This window comes from Ovis aries, chromosome 10, assembly GCF_016772045.2.
Source record: "Ovis aries strain OAR_USU_Benz2616 breed Rambouillet chromosome 10, ARS-UI_Ramb_v3.0, whole genome shotgun sequence".
Taxonomy (NCBI): domain Eukaryota; kingdom Metazoa; phylum Chordata; class Mammalia; order Artiodactyla; family Bovidae; genus Ovis; species Ovis aries.
The window spans coordinates 70247828-70263958 of NC_056063.1; the positions used below are offsets into that span (position 1 = coordinate 70247828).

The 16131-nt window shown below is 45.7% G+C and overlaps 1 protein-coding gene across 3 annotated transcripts in view; it reads right to left on the reverse strand.

The window, feature by feature from the left end:
• Positions 1-15782, reverse strand: part of LOC101106534 (ATP-binding cassette sub-family C member 4) — a 187861-nt gene extending 172079 nt beyond the window's left edge. For all 3 annotated transcript variants that reach the window (XM_042254988.2, XM_042254987.2, XM_027973709.3), the window contains exon 1: positions 15570-15782. In XM_042254988.2, coding sequence (XP_042110922.1) covers positions 15570-15643 — 74 coding nt within the window. In that variant the 5' untranslated portion in view covers positions 15644-15782. The remainder of the gene's footprint in view (positions 1-15569) is intronic.
• Between the last annotated feature and the right edge of the window lie 349 nt (positions 15783-16131).

Here is a 16131-nt window from a genome sequence, read left to right on the forward strand (position 1 = left end):
GACACTCTGCCATCAAAAAAAAAAAAAAAACACAAGAAGATGCATCAATTCCAATTCCTTATCTCTATTTCAAATACAATTTATTCAGAACGCTTATTTGGAGCTTCCCCCAAACTTCCAAACTTTTATCTCCCAAAGTCTCCTTACAGCATAGTTCAGATTTTTAGACATTCTCATTCTCTGATGATTCATTCAGAAGGGACAAATAAGGGCCCCCTTCAACACAGGAGTGAATTTCAGGGTGCAATTTTGTCTTGCGCAGACTCTCTGTAGCTGTCAACTTGGCTCAGCCGTGAAGTCCTGAATAACACCCTCTGTTACTACTTTTTTTGTTCCTGGTCCCTTCCCCTGGGGTCATGACTCTTCAGGTCCACCTATCAGACTCAAGTTGTGCCTTCAATTCCCCAGAGTCACTGAAAACGCAGTATGTTGACAAAAAAGGCACCCGGTTCACTGAGGCAGCATCTGATGCATTTCCTTGCGTTCCACTGGGAGGGTAGAGGACTCTGGGCAGCACCATGGACCCTCTTGTTCTCTCCAATGCCTCTTCAAACTGGCTCCAGGGTTTTCTTAACAACCTACTTCAGCTCCTCATGTTTCTTCCCAAGCATCTTTCTCCTCAGGCATGAGCATCAGATGCTTCTGTAAGATGACCTGACCTGCTAATTCACTCAGTCATGGCTGACTCTGAGACCCCGTGGACTAGTCCACCAGGCTCCTCTGTTCATGGGATTTCCTAGGCAAGAATACTAGAGTGGTTTGCCATTTCCTCCTCCAGAGAATCTTCCCGACCCAGGGATCGAACTTGCATCTCTTACATTGGCAGGCAGATCCTTTACCACTGAACCATACAGTATGGCAACTAATTTTCATTTATTTATATTTTTTGCAACTGATTTTTAATATTTAAGGCAGAACACTGACAGAGACTTCAGCCCCTGGCCGACACTGCCCTACAATCCAAAATATTTTGTGGCAAATGGTATGAGGTTTGAAAAGAAGCGCAGCTGATAACACAAATTTGATTTTCCTCCAAGTAAACAGAATAACTAATAAAGTAGTTGAGCCTACCTTTTCACTGAATTTCTGTCACCAACCTACATGATTAGGAGAAAATGCAAACGGTTAAAAAAAACTAATAGTGATTTGAGTTCATATTTCTGGTAATTAACCACTAGCTAATAACTGAAAGATTGCTTAAGCTCCATAAACAGAACAGACAAGGCTCAACAGCCCTGAGGTAGAGGGTGTGATGGAAAAACCCCCAGCACCTACACTGGCTTTGACTATAAAACCACTCTTCCTCACCAGGTCAGTCTTTCTTTAAGACTATCCTATCTGTCTGTCTTCTAGGCAATTCGTCTCTCTCAGCAGAGACTCAGACCGACAATGTGGAATTCTTTACACAATATTGAGAACAGCGGTCCAAAATTTAACACCAATTTAAAAATCTAATAGTCTTTCTGCCTATTACTCAGAGTTAAAGGAGGAAGGCTAATTATAGATCATACACTTTCTATCTGGGCAATACAAAGTCAACAGGACAGACTTTAGGAAAATTCCAGCTAAACCAGTTCATTCTTTGAAGCATTATAGGTCAATTACGAACATAACAACCCTCAGCTTGAATAGGTAACTGCATATTCAGAAAGAACAAAAACATCTTTTGAAAAGCCTCTCTGTATGTGATCTATTATTAAAGGGCTTATTTGATTGGAAGTTAAGTAGAAAGAGAGAAAACTCCCTAGAGAATCTGAGGACAGGCTAAAACAGCTTCCTTAATAATTTTGGTACATTCTTCCATTTGCTTTTAAAAAAATGTTTCCTATTAGCACAGAAGCTTGCAGAGGTGGTGCAAAGCAACCGAAAATAGAAACAGGTTTTGTCAGCAGGGAGAATGCTCTGCAGGAGATTCTTTATGGATGGCCTGTGACTCAATGGACATGAGTTTGAGTAAACTCCAGGAGCTGGTAATAGACGGGGAGGCCTAGTGTGCTGCAGTCCATGGGGTCGCAGAGTCGACTGAACTGAAGTGTCACCTTGGTTCCAGGCCGTCCTGTCTCCCAGCCCTAAACCAGCCCGTGAGCTGAATGCCATCGTCAAGAGAGGCATATCCAGATGAGACCTTTCTCCCTCAATCCCCTGGGAAGTAGCCCTCAAGCCATAGGATATGCACGACCCCTTTATTAATAAAAAAGGATGTAACCCACAAGCTTTTTTTCACTAGGAATCTCAACCATAGGACTACAGGGAAACCAGAATTATAACATTAATTCAAATTAATCTTCAGCACCCATTAAGTAAGACACTTTCCTAGGTTCTAGACCTTAGATAGGGTCTTTTTTTTTTTTTTTAATAGAGTTCACATTTGAGAAGAGGGATGATAATCAAATTATAAAGACAGGTCAGTTCAGTTCAGTCGCTCAGTCGTGTCCAACTCTTTGCGACCCCATGAATCACAGCACGCCAGGCCTCCCTCTCCATCACCAACTCCCGGAGTTCACTGAGATTCACGTCCATCAAGTCAGTGATGCCATCCAGCCATCTCATCCTCTGTCGTCCCCTTCTCCTCCTGCCCCCAATCCCTCCCAGCATCAGAGTCTTTTCCAATGAGTCAAGTCTTCGCATGAGGTGGCCAAGTACTGGAGTTTCAGCTTTAGCATCAAGAACAATGATAATAACCAAACAGAAAATAAAACAGGGAGACACGACTGAGGGTGGGGGTGGCCACTTTAGACAGAGTGAAGAACACAGCTCACCAAGGAGGCCAGGTGAGGACCAAGACCCAAAGGACAAGTGGTTCGTCATGTTCCAAGCCAAAGGGACAGCAGGGCAGAAGCCCAAAGGCCTAAAGCACTTCAAGAAAAATCCTGAGATGCTAAGTGTTTGCCTCTTGAGCAATAGAGAGCATAAAAGAATGTCCTGTAGAAGGGAGAGAACCTGGGGACCTGGGAGAGATAGTAGCTGGGCTTGAGGTCCCTGAGGAAAGCAGCAAAGGTGGCTGACATCTAATATCTCTTTTCCATCCACCCACGGGCTAATGCTAACATGTTCAATTGGGCGAATAAAGAAACTGGCTCAGACTGGATCTGGACCAAGATTGAGATCACACAGCTGGTTACCAGCCAGGACAGTCAGCACAGAGTTCAAAGTCACTTACTGAGCCTCACCTCAGACATGTGGTCCTTGAAACAGGGCAGAGGGTTCCTCAGCCTTGGCCAAGCCCAAGGGAGCCCCCATGCCCCTCGGAACCCGTGGCCTATTCTTCCTCCAGCCCACTGCAAAAGCACTGTAACCAGTCTATCATCTTAGCTACCTAAGGCAGTGAAGGTGCAGGTCATCTGGGGAACTGGCAGCCTCTCCACCTGACCCAGGGCTTCCCTGGTGCCTGGCTGCTCAAAGTGCCCTGTCTTGGCTTTCTGTTCAGCTGGCTCAGCCGGAGATAAGCACCTTCACTGGCTGGACTCGCATACACCTTCAGGAGACCACTGTGCCTCCAGCCCCAGTGACTCTGTGCATCCCCCCGGGACCCACGGCTAGGAGGGACCAAGCAACCCAGATGCCCACGTGCCACCTCCAGGAGCACACACTCTCCTTGCAGCTTTCACAGCCATCACTCATGTACAAATCACAGGTCAGGGATTATCTTAGAAGGATACCTGCTCAAGTGGTTACAGTAACAGGATTTCACTTGTCATTACTCAGATACGTCGTTTAGCTGAACTCTGTCCACAGTTTCTGCCCATACTCCGCAGGAGTGTGTGTGTGTGTGTGTGTGTGTGTGTGTGTGTGTGTGTTAGTTGCTCAGTCATGTGTGTGTGTTAGTTGCTCAGTCATGTCCGGCATTTTGCGACCCCATGGACTGTAGCCTGCCAGGCTCCTCTGCCCATGGGATCTCCAGGCAAGAATACTGGACTGGGTACCATTCCCTTCTCCAGGGGATCTTCCTAACCCAGGAACTGAACCCACTGGAGAGGGAGGAGCATATTTTATGGAATATGAACTTAGCTCTGTTAGAGCGACCATATTATTTATCATTCAACCTAAGATACTGCTAGGAGTAAAACAGGGTGCTGTTAATAATTACAGGATGATTAAGGGGTGTGAATCAGGACTGTCCTGGGCAAACCAGGAGTTGAGGCACCTAGAACAGGCCAAAAGGAGCAACTTTTAGAAAACAGAGACTGAAAATAGCTCTACAAACTCAGGCAATCAAAAATTTTACTATTAATCTGATTTCATATCAAATCAAGGTATTTTCCCGCCCCCTTTTGTGGGGGAGAGGAACGGAATGGAGGCTGCCATACCATAACATTTCATTCCAAAATAAAAAGATGCAGGGATTTCCTAGTGACCCAGCGGTTACAACTCCATGCTCTCACCGCTGAGAGCCGGGGTTTGATCTCTGGTCAGGGAACAAAGATCCTATAAGCTGTATGGCCCAGCCAAAAAAAAAAACAAAAATAAACAAAGTAAACAAAAATTTTAAAATAAATAAAATAAAAAGATGCAAGCGCAAGAATACTAGGATCCTGGCCTGTCAAAAGACCAGGATATAAGAAACACCAAACCCTTTGCTTTGCTCTACAATCAAGTCAAATGCTAAGATCCATTAGGAACCAGGGGACAAGTCAGAAATTTAAGACTGAACATTAACACCAGACTGTTAAATGTTTAGGAATAAAGTCATTATTTGCAGTGCAATATGCTTTTGGAGATGGACTTAAGAGAATTTCTGCATAAATGAAGATACAATATAGCTTTTTTTTACAAGCACCACCCGTTCTCTTCTTGGCTCACACCACTCTTGGAGCTGTATGTAACTCATCCTCCTCTGCCTTCCAAGGGTCTCTGGCACTTGACTTTCAACATCTGAAGCTGAAATTAACAGCCTCCTCCCCATTTACAGATTTGTGTTGCCTTGGACATGGTATCTTTTTAACCTCTCTGCACCTCAGTTTCTTCAGCTGGAGGCCAAGAAAGTGGCTGGGCTTGGCCAGTCTTTTATCGATACAAACGTTAATCATGGTTGTGGTAGCGTTCCACCTGCTAGTATAGAATCTGCTTAAGGTAGCAAGGTATTCTCAAAAATCTCAGCGGGTCCAGGAGTGCTCAGCGTGGCTGTGTGCACAATGTGGGGAGACCCTGCCTCTTACTTCAGCGGGAGGGGGGCTGAGAGAGGAAATGGAGGGGAGGCAGGCCAGGCCCTCCACTGATAATCCTCAACCCACATCTTCAAAGATCACCAAACCTCACTGCACGTGGACTTCTGTGGAAACCACCAAGTGGGGCCGACTTTCTGAGGAGGGAGGGACAGCAGAAATAAGAAACAAAACAGAGGGACTTTCCCTGGAGGTCCAGGGGTTGCAATGCCACACTTTCAGGGCAGGGGGGCATGTGTTCAACCCCTGGCCAGGGAACTAAATAAAAACTCCACATTCCTCACAGCACAGCCAAAAGATAAAAACATTTAAAAATACATTTAAAAGTTTAAAAATAAGCTACAAAATAAAACAGAACACAGAAGGCAGGGGAAGGAAGCAGAAAGAGGCAGGAGGAAGTGAGCACGAAGGAGGCAGGAAGTGTGGAGGATGACCACTTCCTGCCTGGAGGCAGTCACCAGCCTGGAGGGCCTCCCTCCCTCAGGCCCATACGCTGCACCGCGCTTGCGCTGGTGGGTTCTTCCACATACAGGGGGCTGCAGCGGCGCTCGCGTTCACCTCTGCCTGCCTTGAGGTTCTTGCCAGAATTCAGCCTAAACACGTGAGCAGGAGAAACCACGTTGCGGCTTTAAACCGCAGAGCGGCTGTCTGGGTGGCTCTGGGCCAGCTGGATTCAACCAGTGTGTGGACACCCCACCCACCCCGTTCGCCTGCCACCAACTTCTCAGAGTAAGACTTTCCAGAAGAATCAGCCGGAGATGCCTGGGAGTCATAGAACGGCGAGGCCGGCCTCGGGTTCACCCGCACTTTGCAGGTGGCGTTCCGTCTCACCCACAGGACCCTGACCCACCCCCCGGCCCACCCTTTCCACACACGTTCAGCACTAGGTACTACTTTCTCACTTTGCTCTGCCCTCACTAAAGAGGCGAGTTCCAGAAATCAAAGGCAACTGATTCCCCTTTTGTGTCTGTGAGTTGGCGGCTCTGCAGGATTCCTTCCGGCTGCACTTCATTCTTCCTGGAAGGGTTTCTAAGACGGTCTCCCCCCTTTACAGGAAAGGAATCCCTCCTGAGGAACGGGGCTGATGAGAAGGCGGCCCTGCGGAATTTCCCTTCAAAAACACTTCAACTTACTTTCTGAGTGGCTCCTAGTAGAGAAGACCAAATCCACTCCAGAGAGGGAGGGAGGGAGGGTTTTGCAATAATCCTCACTGTCCCCATTTATTGAGGGCTTGATATGCAGCAGGCACTTACCTGTGCATGTTTTACAAGTGAACAAACTGTGTTGCTCAAGGAACGCTCAGAACTCATATAAACGCCACCTATGTAATCTGTGGCACCAATACGCCAACCCCTACAGGCCCAGGCTTAAGTTTTAAGCCATCTCCCTTCTATTTAAGCAAGCTCCCAGGGTTTTTGAGCAAGCTCTGGGAGGTGGTAATGGACAGGGAAGCCTGGCGTGTTACAGTCCGTGGGTTCACAAACAGTCGGACATGACTGAGCAACTGAATTGAATTTCTGTTTAAAAACCGGACAATTGGTGGTAGAGAGAAGGAAGTGAGGTAGGAAATGGTTCAGGCCAAAATGGTCGTATTTAGAAGATACCACAAATTATAACCATTATTCGTGTGTGCAATTTTAACAGTACCATGTACATAGTGGATAAGTAAGTTTGTATATGAAATATCTAGTCTTTCTAGATATTTAGAAGTGTTTAATGCATTTAAAAGTAGAAATAGTATAATAATGCTTCCTGTAAATAGTTTTTTAAAACTGATGGGAAATACTGTAATTGGAAATGGAATTGTTAAACCTCCTCTCTGAACAGGAAAAAAAAAAACAGGACAGACAACTTTCTCTCTTTACAGAAAGGGAAGAAGGTACACTGCCGAGTTGAGAAATCCCTTCAGTAGAAGTAGTAGCCAGATGGTTTTATCACATAATCTGTCACATCCTCACCAACAAAACACACCAACAGGGGTCTGAAAAATAAAAGCAGCTTATTGAGTGAGCAACTTTATGTTCACGAGCTTTCAGTTGACAAATGGGAGATTTCCTCTCAATCACCATTATAAGCTCAGTCAATCCAGGCATTCTGTGTGCCCTGGGTAAGGAAATACACACAGCAACAGAGGTCATAGCCAGTACTCTGGAACTTGTCACCTTGACTTAACTCTGAGCTCTTCAATGTCCTGCTTTGGTAAAAGGAAGACAAAACCAGGTGCAACAAGGGTTTACTATCCAAGGAGTCAGGGACCAAGTATATTTATCTCTGCACACAGGAAGCCCCCTTCCTCCCCAATACCTTGTAGAGTCCCAACAAGAGTGAACAAGCCAGCTGCTCTCATGCTTTGAGAGGAACTTGAAAACAGGGTGCAGATCTTGAAAATATGTAAGTTATTTTCAAGTATCTTTTGATATTGATTTCTAACATAATTCCACAGTAATAAGGGAACAGACTCTGTATGATTTCAATACCTTTAGACCATGAAAGTTCTGCACCTTGTTTCATGACCCTGGATATGTATCAGTGTCTCCTTGACACTGCAGAGATTTATTATCTATGGGAACATGAACAGAATTTGCATCCTGCTGCTATGTGAAAATTATATAAATCTTAACTGGTTCATAGTGCTTTTCGGGTCTCCTATATCCTTCTATTTTTCTGTCTATTCATTCTATTAATTTTTGAGAGTCTGACATTGAAAACTCCAACAAAAAGATCTTAATTTATCGATTTAAAAAATAAATATAAAGTGGGAGGGGCCAGGCATTCAAATTTTAGGGCCATCAGGATGAGTCATCATGTTGAGGGCTGAGAAACTGCTGTATACTCTCTAGTAAGAACAGCGCTGGCAAGTTAAACAGATAATGTTAGTTGCTCAGTTGGGTCCAACTCTTGGTAACCCCATGGACTGTAGCCTGCTAGGTTCCCCTGTCCATGGAATTCTCCAGGCAAGACTACTAGAGTGGATAGCCATTCTCTTCTCCAGGGGATCTTCCTGACCCAGGGATCAAACTCATTACCGAAAACACTCAAAGAGGTTTATCTTACTCAAACCCATAGTAACAGCCTCACAGTAAGAAGGACAGTGTTCTCTGGCTACATCGAAACGTTACAGGCAAGATTTAGGATGAAAATGTTCCACACATCACAGAGGAGACAGTCTGGGAGAAAGACATGCAGGTGTAAAAAATTAACACACAGAGAAACCTCAATTACATAGTTGGGAGACCAGGAGGGGGAGCTCTCCTGCCTGCAACAATATCAGAGCCCAGTGGCAAGAAGTAACGATCTTCCTTTCCTGGCAAGGATTCAGCTAATGAAAAGCCATGGATTCTGTTCACTACAATAACTTTCCCAAGTCTCCTGTCCCTCTGTAAGAGTTCTGCTTCCTCCTTCTCTGTAGACTTGCCCGAGGCTTCCCATGGCTGCAGACACTGAACTGCAATTCTCTGCTGTTCCCACATAAACCCATCTTTGCGGGAGAAATATCTTGACAGTCTGTTTCAGGTCAACAAAAGGAAGGGAGTCAACACATTGAGGGACCTGTGGATGACTCAGAAAAGCAAACTGTTCACTTGACACATCTGAATGGATACTAGTTGACATCTCTCAGGCTGACCAGATGTGGAGTATAAAAACCCCAATATCAAGAACAAACTACAGGAGTTAAATCTGTTACACTGTTTATTTCATGGCAAGGACTTAATAGCAGTAGTAGTAGTAGTTTAGTCGCTAAGTCTTGTCTGACTCTTGGGACCCCATGGACTGTAGCCTGCCAGGCTCCTCTGTCCATGGGATTCTCCAGGCATGAATACTGGAATGTGTTGCCATTTCCTTCTCCAGGGGATCTTTCCAACCCAGGAATCGAACCTGCCTCTCCTGCAATGCAGGCAGATTCTTTACCGACTGAGCTATGAGGGAAGCCCAAAGACATAGTAGTAAAGTTTAATACACCTTCAGGGTGATCCTTCTGCATCTTCCTTGGAGCTGGAGTTATCGTATAAAATCTTCCCTGGGGTTCAGTGACCAAGACTCCACATTCCCAATGCACGGGACCCAGGTTCAAGCCCTGGTCAGGAAATTAGATCCCACCTACCCAAACTAAGACTCCATATGCCCCAACTAAGATCCAAATTAGCAAAATTAATTAATTTTAAAAATTAGATATGTATCTAAAAAGGGGGAACAGAACAAAGCCAGAGAAAGCACCCCAGAGAGCTCGCCCAGATTCCATCAACATGTGGATTTCTGACTGTTAATGAAGAACAACAAGATTCATACAAGTGGCATTCTGAAAATGGTGCCAAGAATCCTAGTTTGAAATTAAACATTTCGATGTATTCACCATCGATAGTTACTGAGGACCTAACAGAACCAACCTCCCTAAACCATCTCAGCACTCAGCCAGTTCACATCCCCCTCATGTCATCAGATTCTCTGCAAGAGTCTCTAGAGAGGCTGTCTTGACATCAATGGCAGTTTCCACAACCACACTCCCTTTGCAAGGGGATAGTTCACTAACTGAAATGTGGTCAGTGTCAGGGGAATTATGATTTAAGGCAAAATGGTTGTCTGAGGATGCCTTACAAATAGCTGGGAAAAGAAGAGAATGAAAGGCAAAGAAAAGCAAAGATGTATGTCCATCTGAATGCAGAGTTCCACAGAATATCATGGAAATAAAGAAAACCTTCCTAAGTGATCAATCATTAAAAAAAAATAGAAGAAAAACAATAGACTGGGAAGACTAGAGATCTCTTCAAGAAAATTAGAGATACTAAGAGAACATTTCCTGCAAAGATGGGCACAATAAAGGACAGAAACAGTATGGACCTTACAGAAGTAGAAGATATTAAAAAGAGGTGGCAAGAATACACAGGAGAACTACACAAAAAACATCTTAATGACCCAGATAACCATGATGGTGCGATCATTCACCTAAAGCCAGACGTCCGTGACTGTGAAGTCCAGTGGGCCTTAGGATGCATCATCATGAACGCTAGTGGATGTGATGGAATTCCAGCTAAGCTATTTCAAATCCTAAAAGATGATGTTGTGAAAGTGCTGCACTCTATGTGCCAACAAATTTGGAAAACTCAGCAGTGACCACAGGACTGGGAAAGGTCAGTTTTCATTCCAATTCCAAAGAAAGGCAATGCCAAAGACTGTTCAAACTACTGCACAACTGTACTTATCTCTCCCGCTAGCAAAGTAATGCTCAAAATTCTCCAAGCTAGGCTTGAACAATACACAAACCGAGAACTTCCATGTGTTCAAGCTGGATTTAGAAAACAGAGGCACCAGAGATAAAGTTGCCAACATCCGCTGGATCATCAAAAAAAGAGAATTCCAGAAGAACATCTACTTCTGTTTATTGACTACACCAAAGCCTTTGATTGTGTGGATCACAAACACTGTGGAAAGTTCTTTAAGAGATGGGAATACCAGACCACCTTACCTGCCTACTGAGAAATCTGTATGCAGGTCAAGAAGCAACAGTAAGAACCAGACATGGAATAACAGACTGGTTCCAAATTGGGAAAGGATTGACAAGGCTGTATGTTTTCACCCTGCTTATTTAACTTCTGTGCAGAGTACATCATGCAAAATGCTAAGCAGATGAAGCACAAGCTGGAATCAAGATTGTCGGGAGAACTATCAATAACCTGAGATATGCAGATACCACCCTAATGGCAGAAAACGAAGAGGAACTCAAGAGCCTCTTGATGAAAGTGAAAGAGGAGACTGAAGCTGGCATAAAACTCTACATTCAAAAAATGAAGGTCATGGCACCTGGTCCCATCACTTCATGGCAAATAGAAGGGGAAACAATGGAAACAGTGACAGCCTTTACTTTCTTGGGCTCAAAAATCACTGCAGATAGTGACTGCAGCCATGACATTAAAAGATGCTTACTCCTTAGAAGAAGAGCTATGACAAACCTACACAGCATATTAAAAAGCAGAGACATTACTTTGCTGACAAAGGTCCATATAGTCAAAGCTATGGCTTTTTCAGTAGTCATGTTTGGATGTGAGAGTTGGACCATAAAGAAAGCTGAGCACCAAAGAATTGATGCTTTTGAACTGTGGTGTTGGAGAAGACTCGTGAGAGTCCCTTGGACTGCAAGGAGGTCCAACAAGTCCATCCTAAAGGAAATCAGTCCTGAATATTCTTTGAAAAGACTGATGCTGAAGCTGAAACTCCAATACTCTGGCCACCTGATCCAAAGAACTGACTCATTAGAAAAGACCCTGATGCTGGGAAAGATTGAGTGCAGGAGAAGGGGACGACAGAGGATGAGATGGTTAGATGGCATCACAGACTCGATGGAAACGAGTTTGAACAAACTGTGGGAGATGATGGACAGGGAAGCCTGGTGTGCTGCAGTCCATGGGGTCACAAAGAATCGGACACAACTGAGTGACTGAACTGACTGACTGATGGAACAAGTGAATGTGGTCCAAGATCCTACTCAACCCTCATCTCTGTGGATAAGTCCTGTACTAACCCTCAACCTGCTGGCCTCTGGAAGTGGTTGAGAAATGCAGAGCACACCCCAGGGGGCTGAAGTGCAGGACAGCAGGGACACCGCCAGGGAGAGTCTCAGCAGACTGGAGAATCCAGTCCCCAAGCTGGACACCGTTCATTAACTTTGCTCCTTATTTTCAATAACAGGGATGAGCAAGAATTATTCAATAAACCATGACAGGAAAATGGGCTGTTTCAGGAAAAAATGAAATTCCAATTGGCTTGTTAGAAATGAAACAAGATTAAAATAAAATGCCTACAGAGATTTAAATGATGCTGGGATTTTACAAAGACATATTATAAAAGCAAGAAACCAAAAAGCTTGATATACTTAATAACATTTAAAACCTCTAAATGCAGAGAAATGAAAATCTGTAAAATTATAAGTGCTATTACAAATTATTTCAAAAATATAAATGCCTCATATGAAAAAAATCTATTAATACACAATTCGATAAATAAATGGTCAATAGGCACCAAAAAGAGGTTCTATTTTTACAAATCAAACAAACTGAAATTAAAAATGTTTGATATTATCGGACTTCCCGAGGGTCCAGTGGTTAAGACTCTACTCTTCCACTGCCAAGGAGCACAGGTTCCATCCCCAGCCAGGGAACTAAGATCCCAGATGCCTCATGGCAGGACCAAAAAACAAAGACTGTTTGATATTAACCTTAGACCTAGAAGAATTAATTTAGGTATTCAAAGTTGACACTTAAATAAGCTCACAAACAGCTGTGAAGAGGGCAAATTGGTCCAACCTCATGGAAAACAATTTGGCCTTTCACTGGTCATTTTATGTCTGAGAATATAGAAAAAGGAAAGATGCACCACAATATAAGATCATGGATATTCATCACATCATAATCAGCAATAAACTGTGTTAAACAAAAGTGAAAGACTGCATAAATTGCAATTAAATACCATGTTTTAAAGATTTGTATTAAATGTTAACCAAAGAAAATTAAGGTTTCAAGATTCAAAACTATTTTGTTTTATACAAAAAATGAATATGGGTAAGCAGGTGTGCATAAAAATTTCTAGGGGAAAGACTAAGAAACAATCAAAATATCAGTGAAGTGTACTTGGCTAATAAAAACAAATCCTTATTCTTTTCTTGCCTTATAGTTTTAAATTTCTTACACAAATAGAAAAAAAATGTGTATTTTTCTATGAAATCCACAACAATTACCAACACCCATATTGGTAAAGGGTATATCCTTATACCCTACCTGCAAACTGTTGTGAAACACTAAACCGCAGATGAAATTTAAAGTATATACCCAAGGAGAACATGAAAACTCGGTTTTTCTCTACAAGGTGAGCCTTCTCTCTGGGCAAAACTTCCTGGCTGGGCTCAGTTCATCATTCCCTTTGTAGTGAAGTTGGGTACAGAAGGAAATCACTAAGGTACTTCAGGCTTTGAATACAAGACAGCTATTATGGTCAACAACTAAGTCTGCAAACTCTGAACACCCTCTCCTCAGGATCGTCATTCCCCACCATGGATGGAACCCGCCAGCCCCCTGCACTACAAGAGCAGAGTCTTAACCACTGGTCTGCCAGGGAAGTCTGGACCCCTTTTTAAAAGATTATACTGAAGTAACAATGCCAGTGGGAGGAGTGGCTTAAAGCAGTTCCCAGAAAAAAAAAAATTTTTAAGCAAGTTGCCCGCATCAACCTTCCACCAGAATCACCTGGAACACTTCTTTAAACCTCATCCCAACAGCTTCTAATTTTACAGAGCTGATCTAGAATAAGTGCAGGAAAACTGCATTTCTAACAGGCTCCCAAGTCCACATATATAGTCAAAGCTATGGTTTTCCAATAGTCATGTATGGATATGACAGTTGGACCATAAAAAAGTTTGAGCACCAAAGAACTGATGTTTTTGAACTGTGGTGTTGAAGAAGATTCTTGAGAGTCCCCTGGACTGCAAGAAGATCAATCCAGGCCATCCTAAAGGAAATCAATCCTGAATATCCACTGGAAGGAATGATGGTGAAGCTGAAGCTCCAATACTCTGGCCACCTGATGTGAAGAGCTGACTCATCAGAAAAGACCCTAATGCTGGGAAAGATTGAAAGCAGGAGGAGACAGGGACGACAGAGGATGAGATGGTTGGATGGCATCACGAACTCGATGGACATGAGTGTGAGCAAACTGCGGGAGATGAATATGGACAGGGAAGCCGGGTGTGCTTCCACACCATGGGGTCGCAAAGAGTCGGACACAACTGAGTGACTGAACAACAGGCTCCCAGGTGAGGAGGATGCTGCAGGTCTGAGAGCTGTACTTTGAGAAAAGCCGCCCTAAAGCTTGATTATAGATGTTTCACATGCATCATCTCCCACAGCAAGAACCTGAACTGTCTACAAGAACAAAGGTGTGTTTGGAATCGCCTTCTTTGTGCATTTAGGAACAAGTAGGCATACCAACTGATAGGCTGCAGTCCATGGGGTCGCTAAGAGTCCAGCATGACTGAGCGACTTCACTTTCGCTTTTCACTTTCATGCATTGGAGAAGGAAATGGCAACCCACTCCAGCGTTCTTACCTGGAGAATCCCAGAGACAATGGGGCCCCGTCTATGGGGTCGCACAGAGTCAGACACGTCTGAAGCGACTTAGCAGTAGCAGCAGCAAGCATACCAACAGTTACAGGTTAAACAGAACAGTTAACAGAACTACAGTTACACACACAGGAATCACAGATTCAGAAGTCAAACTGCCTAGTTCAGGATCCCACTCCACCACTTACCATGTGATGTAGGCAACTTCCTCAACCTCTATGCTTCAGTACCTTCAGATGTAAAAGATAATAGCTCCATCTGCTCCCACAGGAAAACTGGAAATGGGTGTCTACCACAATCAATGAGGTCCTCACTTTCCATTTCCAGGCATACATTTTTAAAATCCACAAAAACTGTCTTGGAGAGTTCCTTGCCCTGCCTGACGTTATAGGAATAACAAATCGCTTCTCTGAAGGCTAGAGATCTGGACAAGACCCCACAGGCTTCAAGTACCCCAACCCCAGAGTGGCCTTCAAAGGTGGAAGGGTAAATATTCACAATAGGGAAAGCGGTTAGTCAAAAGACATACTCCAGTCGTCGCTGTGTGTCCCACGTAAATGCAAAACATGTTCAAGAATAGTGTGCCCATTCATTACATATAAATTGTTTCTTTACCCATTACAAATTTGCCTTAATTAGGTACCAGACGCACACACACAGAAGGAGGGAGGGAGAGAGACACGGTCACAGACACAGTCTAGCCGGGTGCAACTGGCCGGCAGACGTCCCATAGGGAATATGGTTAAAGATGGAGACATTATTGGAAGACGACAATTGGTCCAGGGCACTAATTACATAAAGGAAGCTGCTCATAAGCTGCTTGCTTAGCGGGGGTAAAAAAACGAAAAAAAAGTGCAACTCTAGCTCGGAAGAGCAAATTCCCAGAGCAGTATTGGAGAAGCCGGCTAAGGGTAGGGTGGAGGGGGGCAGCGGGGTGGTGGGGGGAGGGTCCGGTCCATTCTCCGGCTGGGCGGTGACTCCCCCTGGGCAGCCTCGGTTCTCCGCCTCCGGCTCCAGCTGCTCCCTCTGCTCCAGGAACCGGAGGCTGCCAGAGCGGCGAACAAATATACTGGGATAGCCGGCGACCCCGCGACCACGTCCCCCTCCTCGGCCTGCTCCCCACACCCCCACAAGCCGGCTAGCCGGCGGGGACCACGCGGCCGGCGCGGGGCGGCCCCACCGGCGGCAAGAAGCCGGGCGGCCTGAGGGAGAGCGGAAAGCGCCTCTGCCCACGAAAGGCGAAGGCGGCATCAGTACCCGCCCCACGGTGGCGGGGTTATCACAGCCCAGGCGGGGCGCTCACCAGAAGAACACGCGCGAGCAGAGGTTCGCGTTCCGCAGCGGGTTGGGCTTCACCTCCGGGTACACCGGTTGCATCTTGCCGGCCGGGGCGAGCGCGGTTTGAGATCCGGCCGCTGAGGCGTCGGTGCCGCCTGCTGCTCCGGGAGGTGTTGGCCGGGATGCTGGACTTCAGGCCGCCGCGCCAGTCCGCGCAGCGGGAGCCAGAGAACCACTGGCTTCCGGAAGCCGAGCGCCTGCGGCCCGCCGGGTCCCCGCCTCCCAAGGCCGCGCCGCCTCCCGGGCCCGCCGGGAGGACGCCGGCAAAGCTCCGCGGCCGGATCGCCGGGAGCCCAGAGCCACAGGCCGCGAGCGGGGGCGCCGGCGGCGCCTAAAGTTGGCCTGGGCTGAGGTTGCCCGGAGGCGGGCGAAGGTGCGAGGCGAAGGGAGGAGGGTAAACGCACCGCCCGGCACACGGGGCTCAGCGCCTAGGCGTCCACGTGCTCGCACCTGGCTGCGAACGCGGCCTTAGTTATTGCTCCCAGCCCGGTACCCGCCCCCCGCCCCAGAACGTGGAGAGGGGAGGC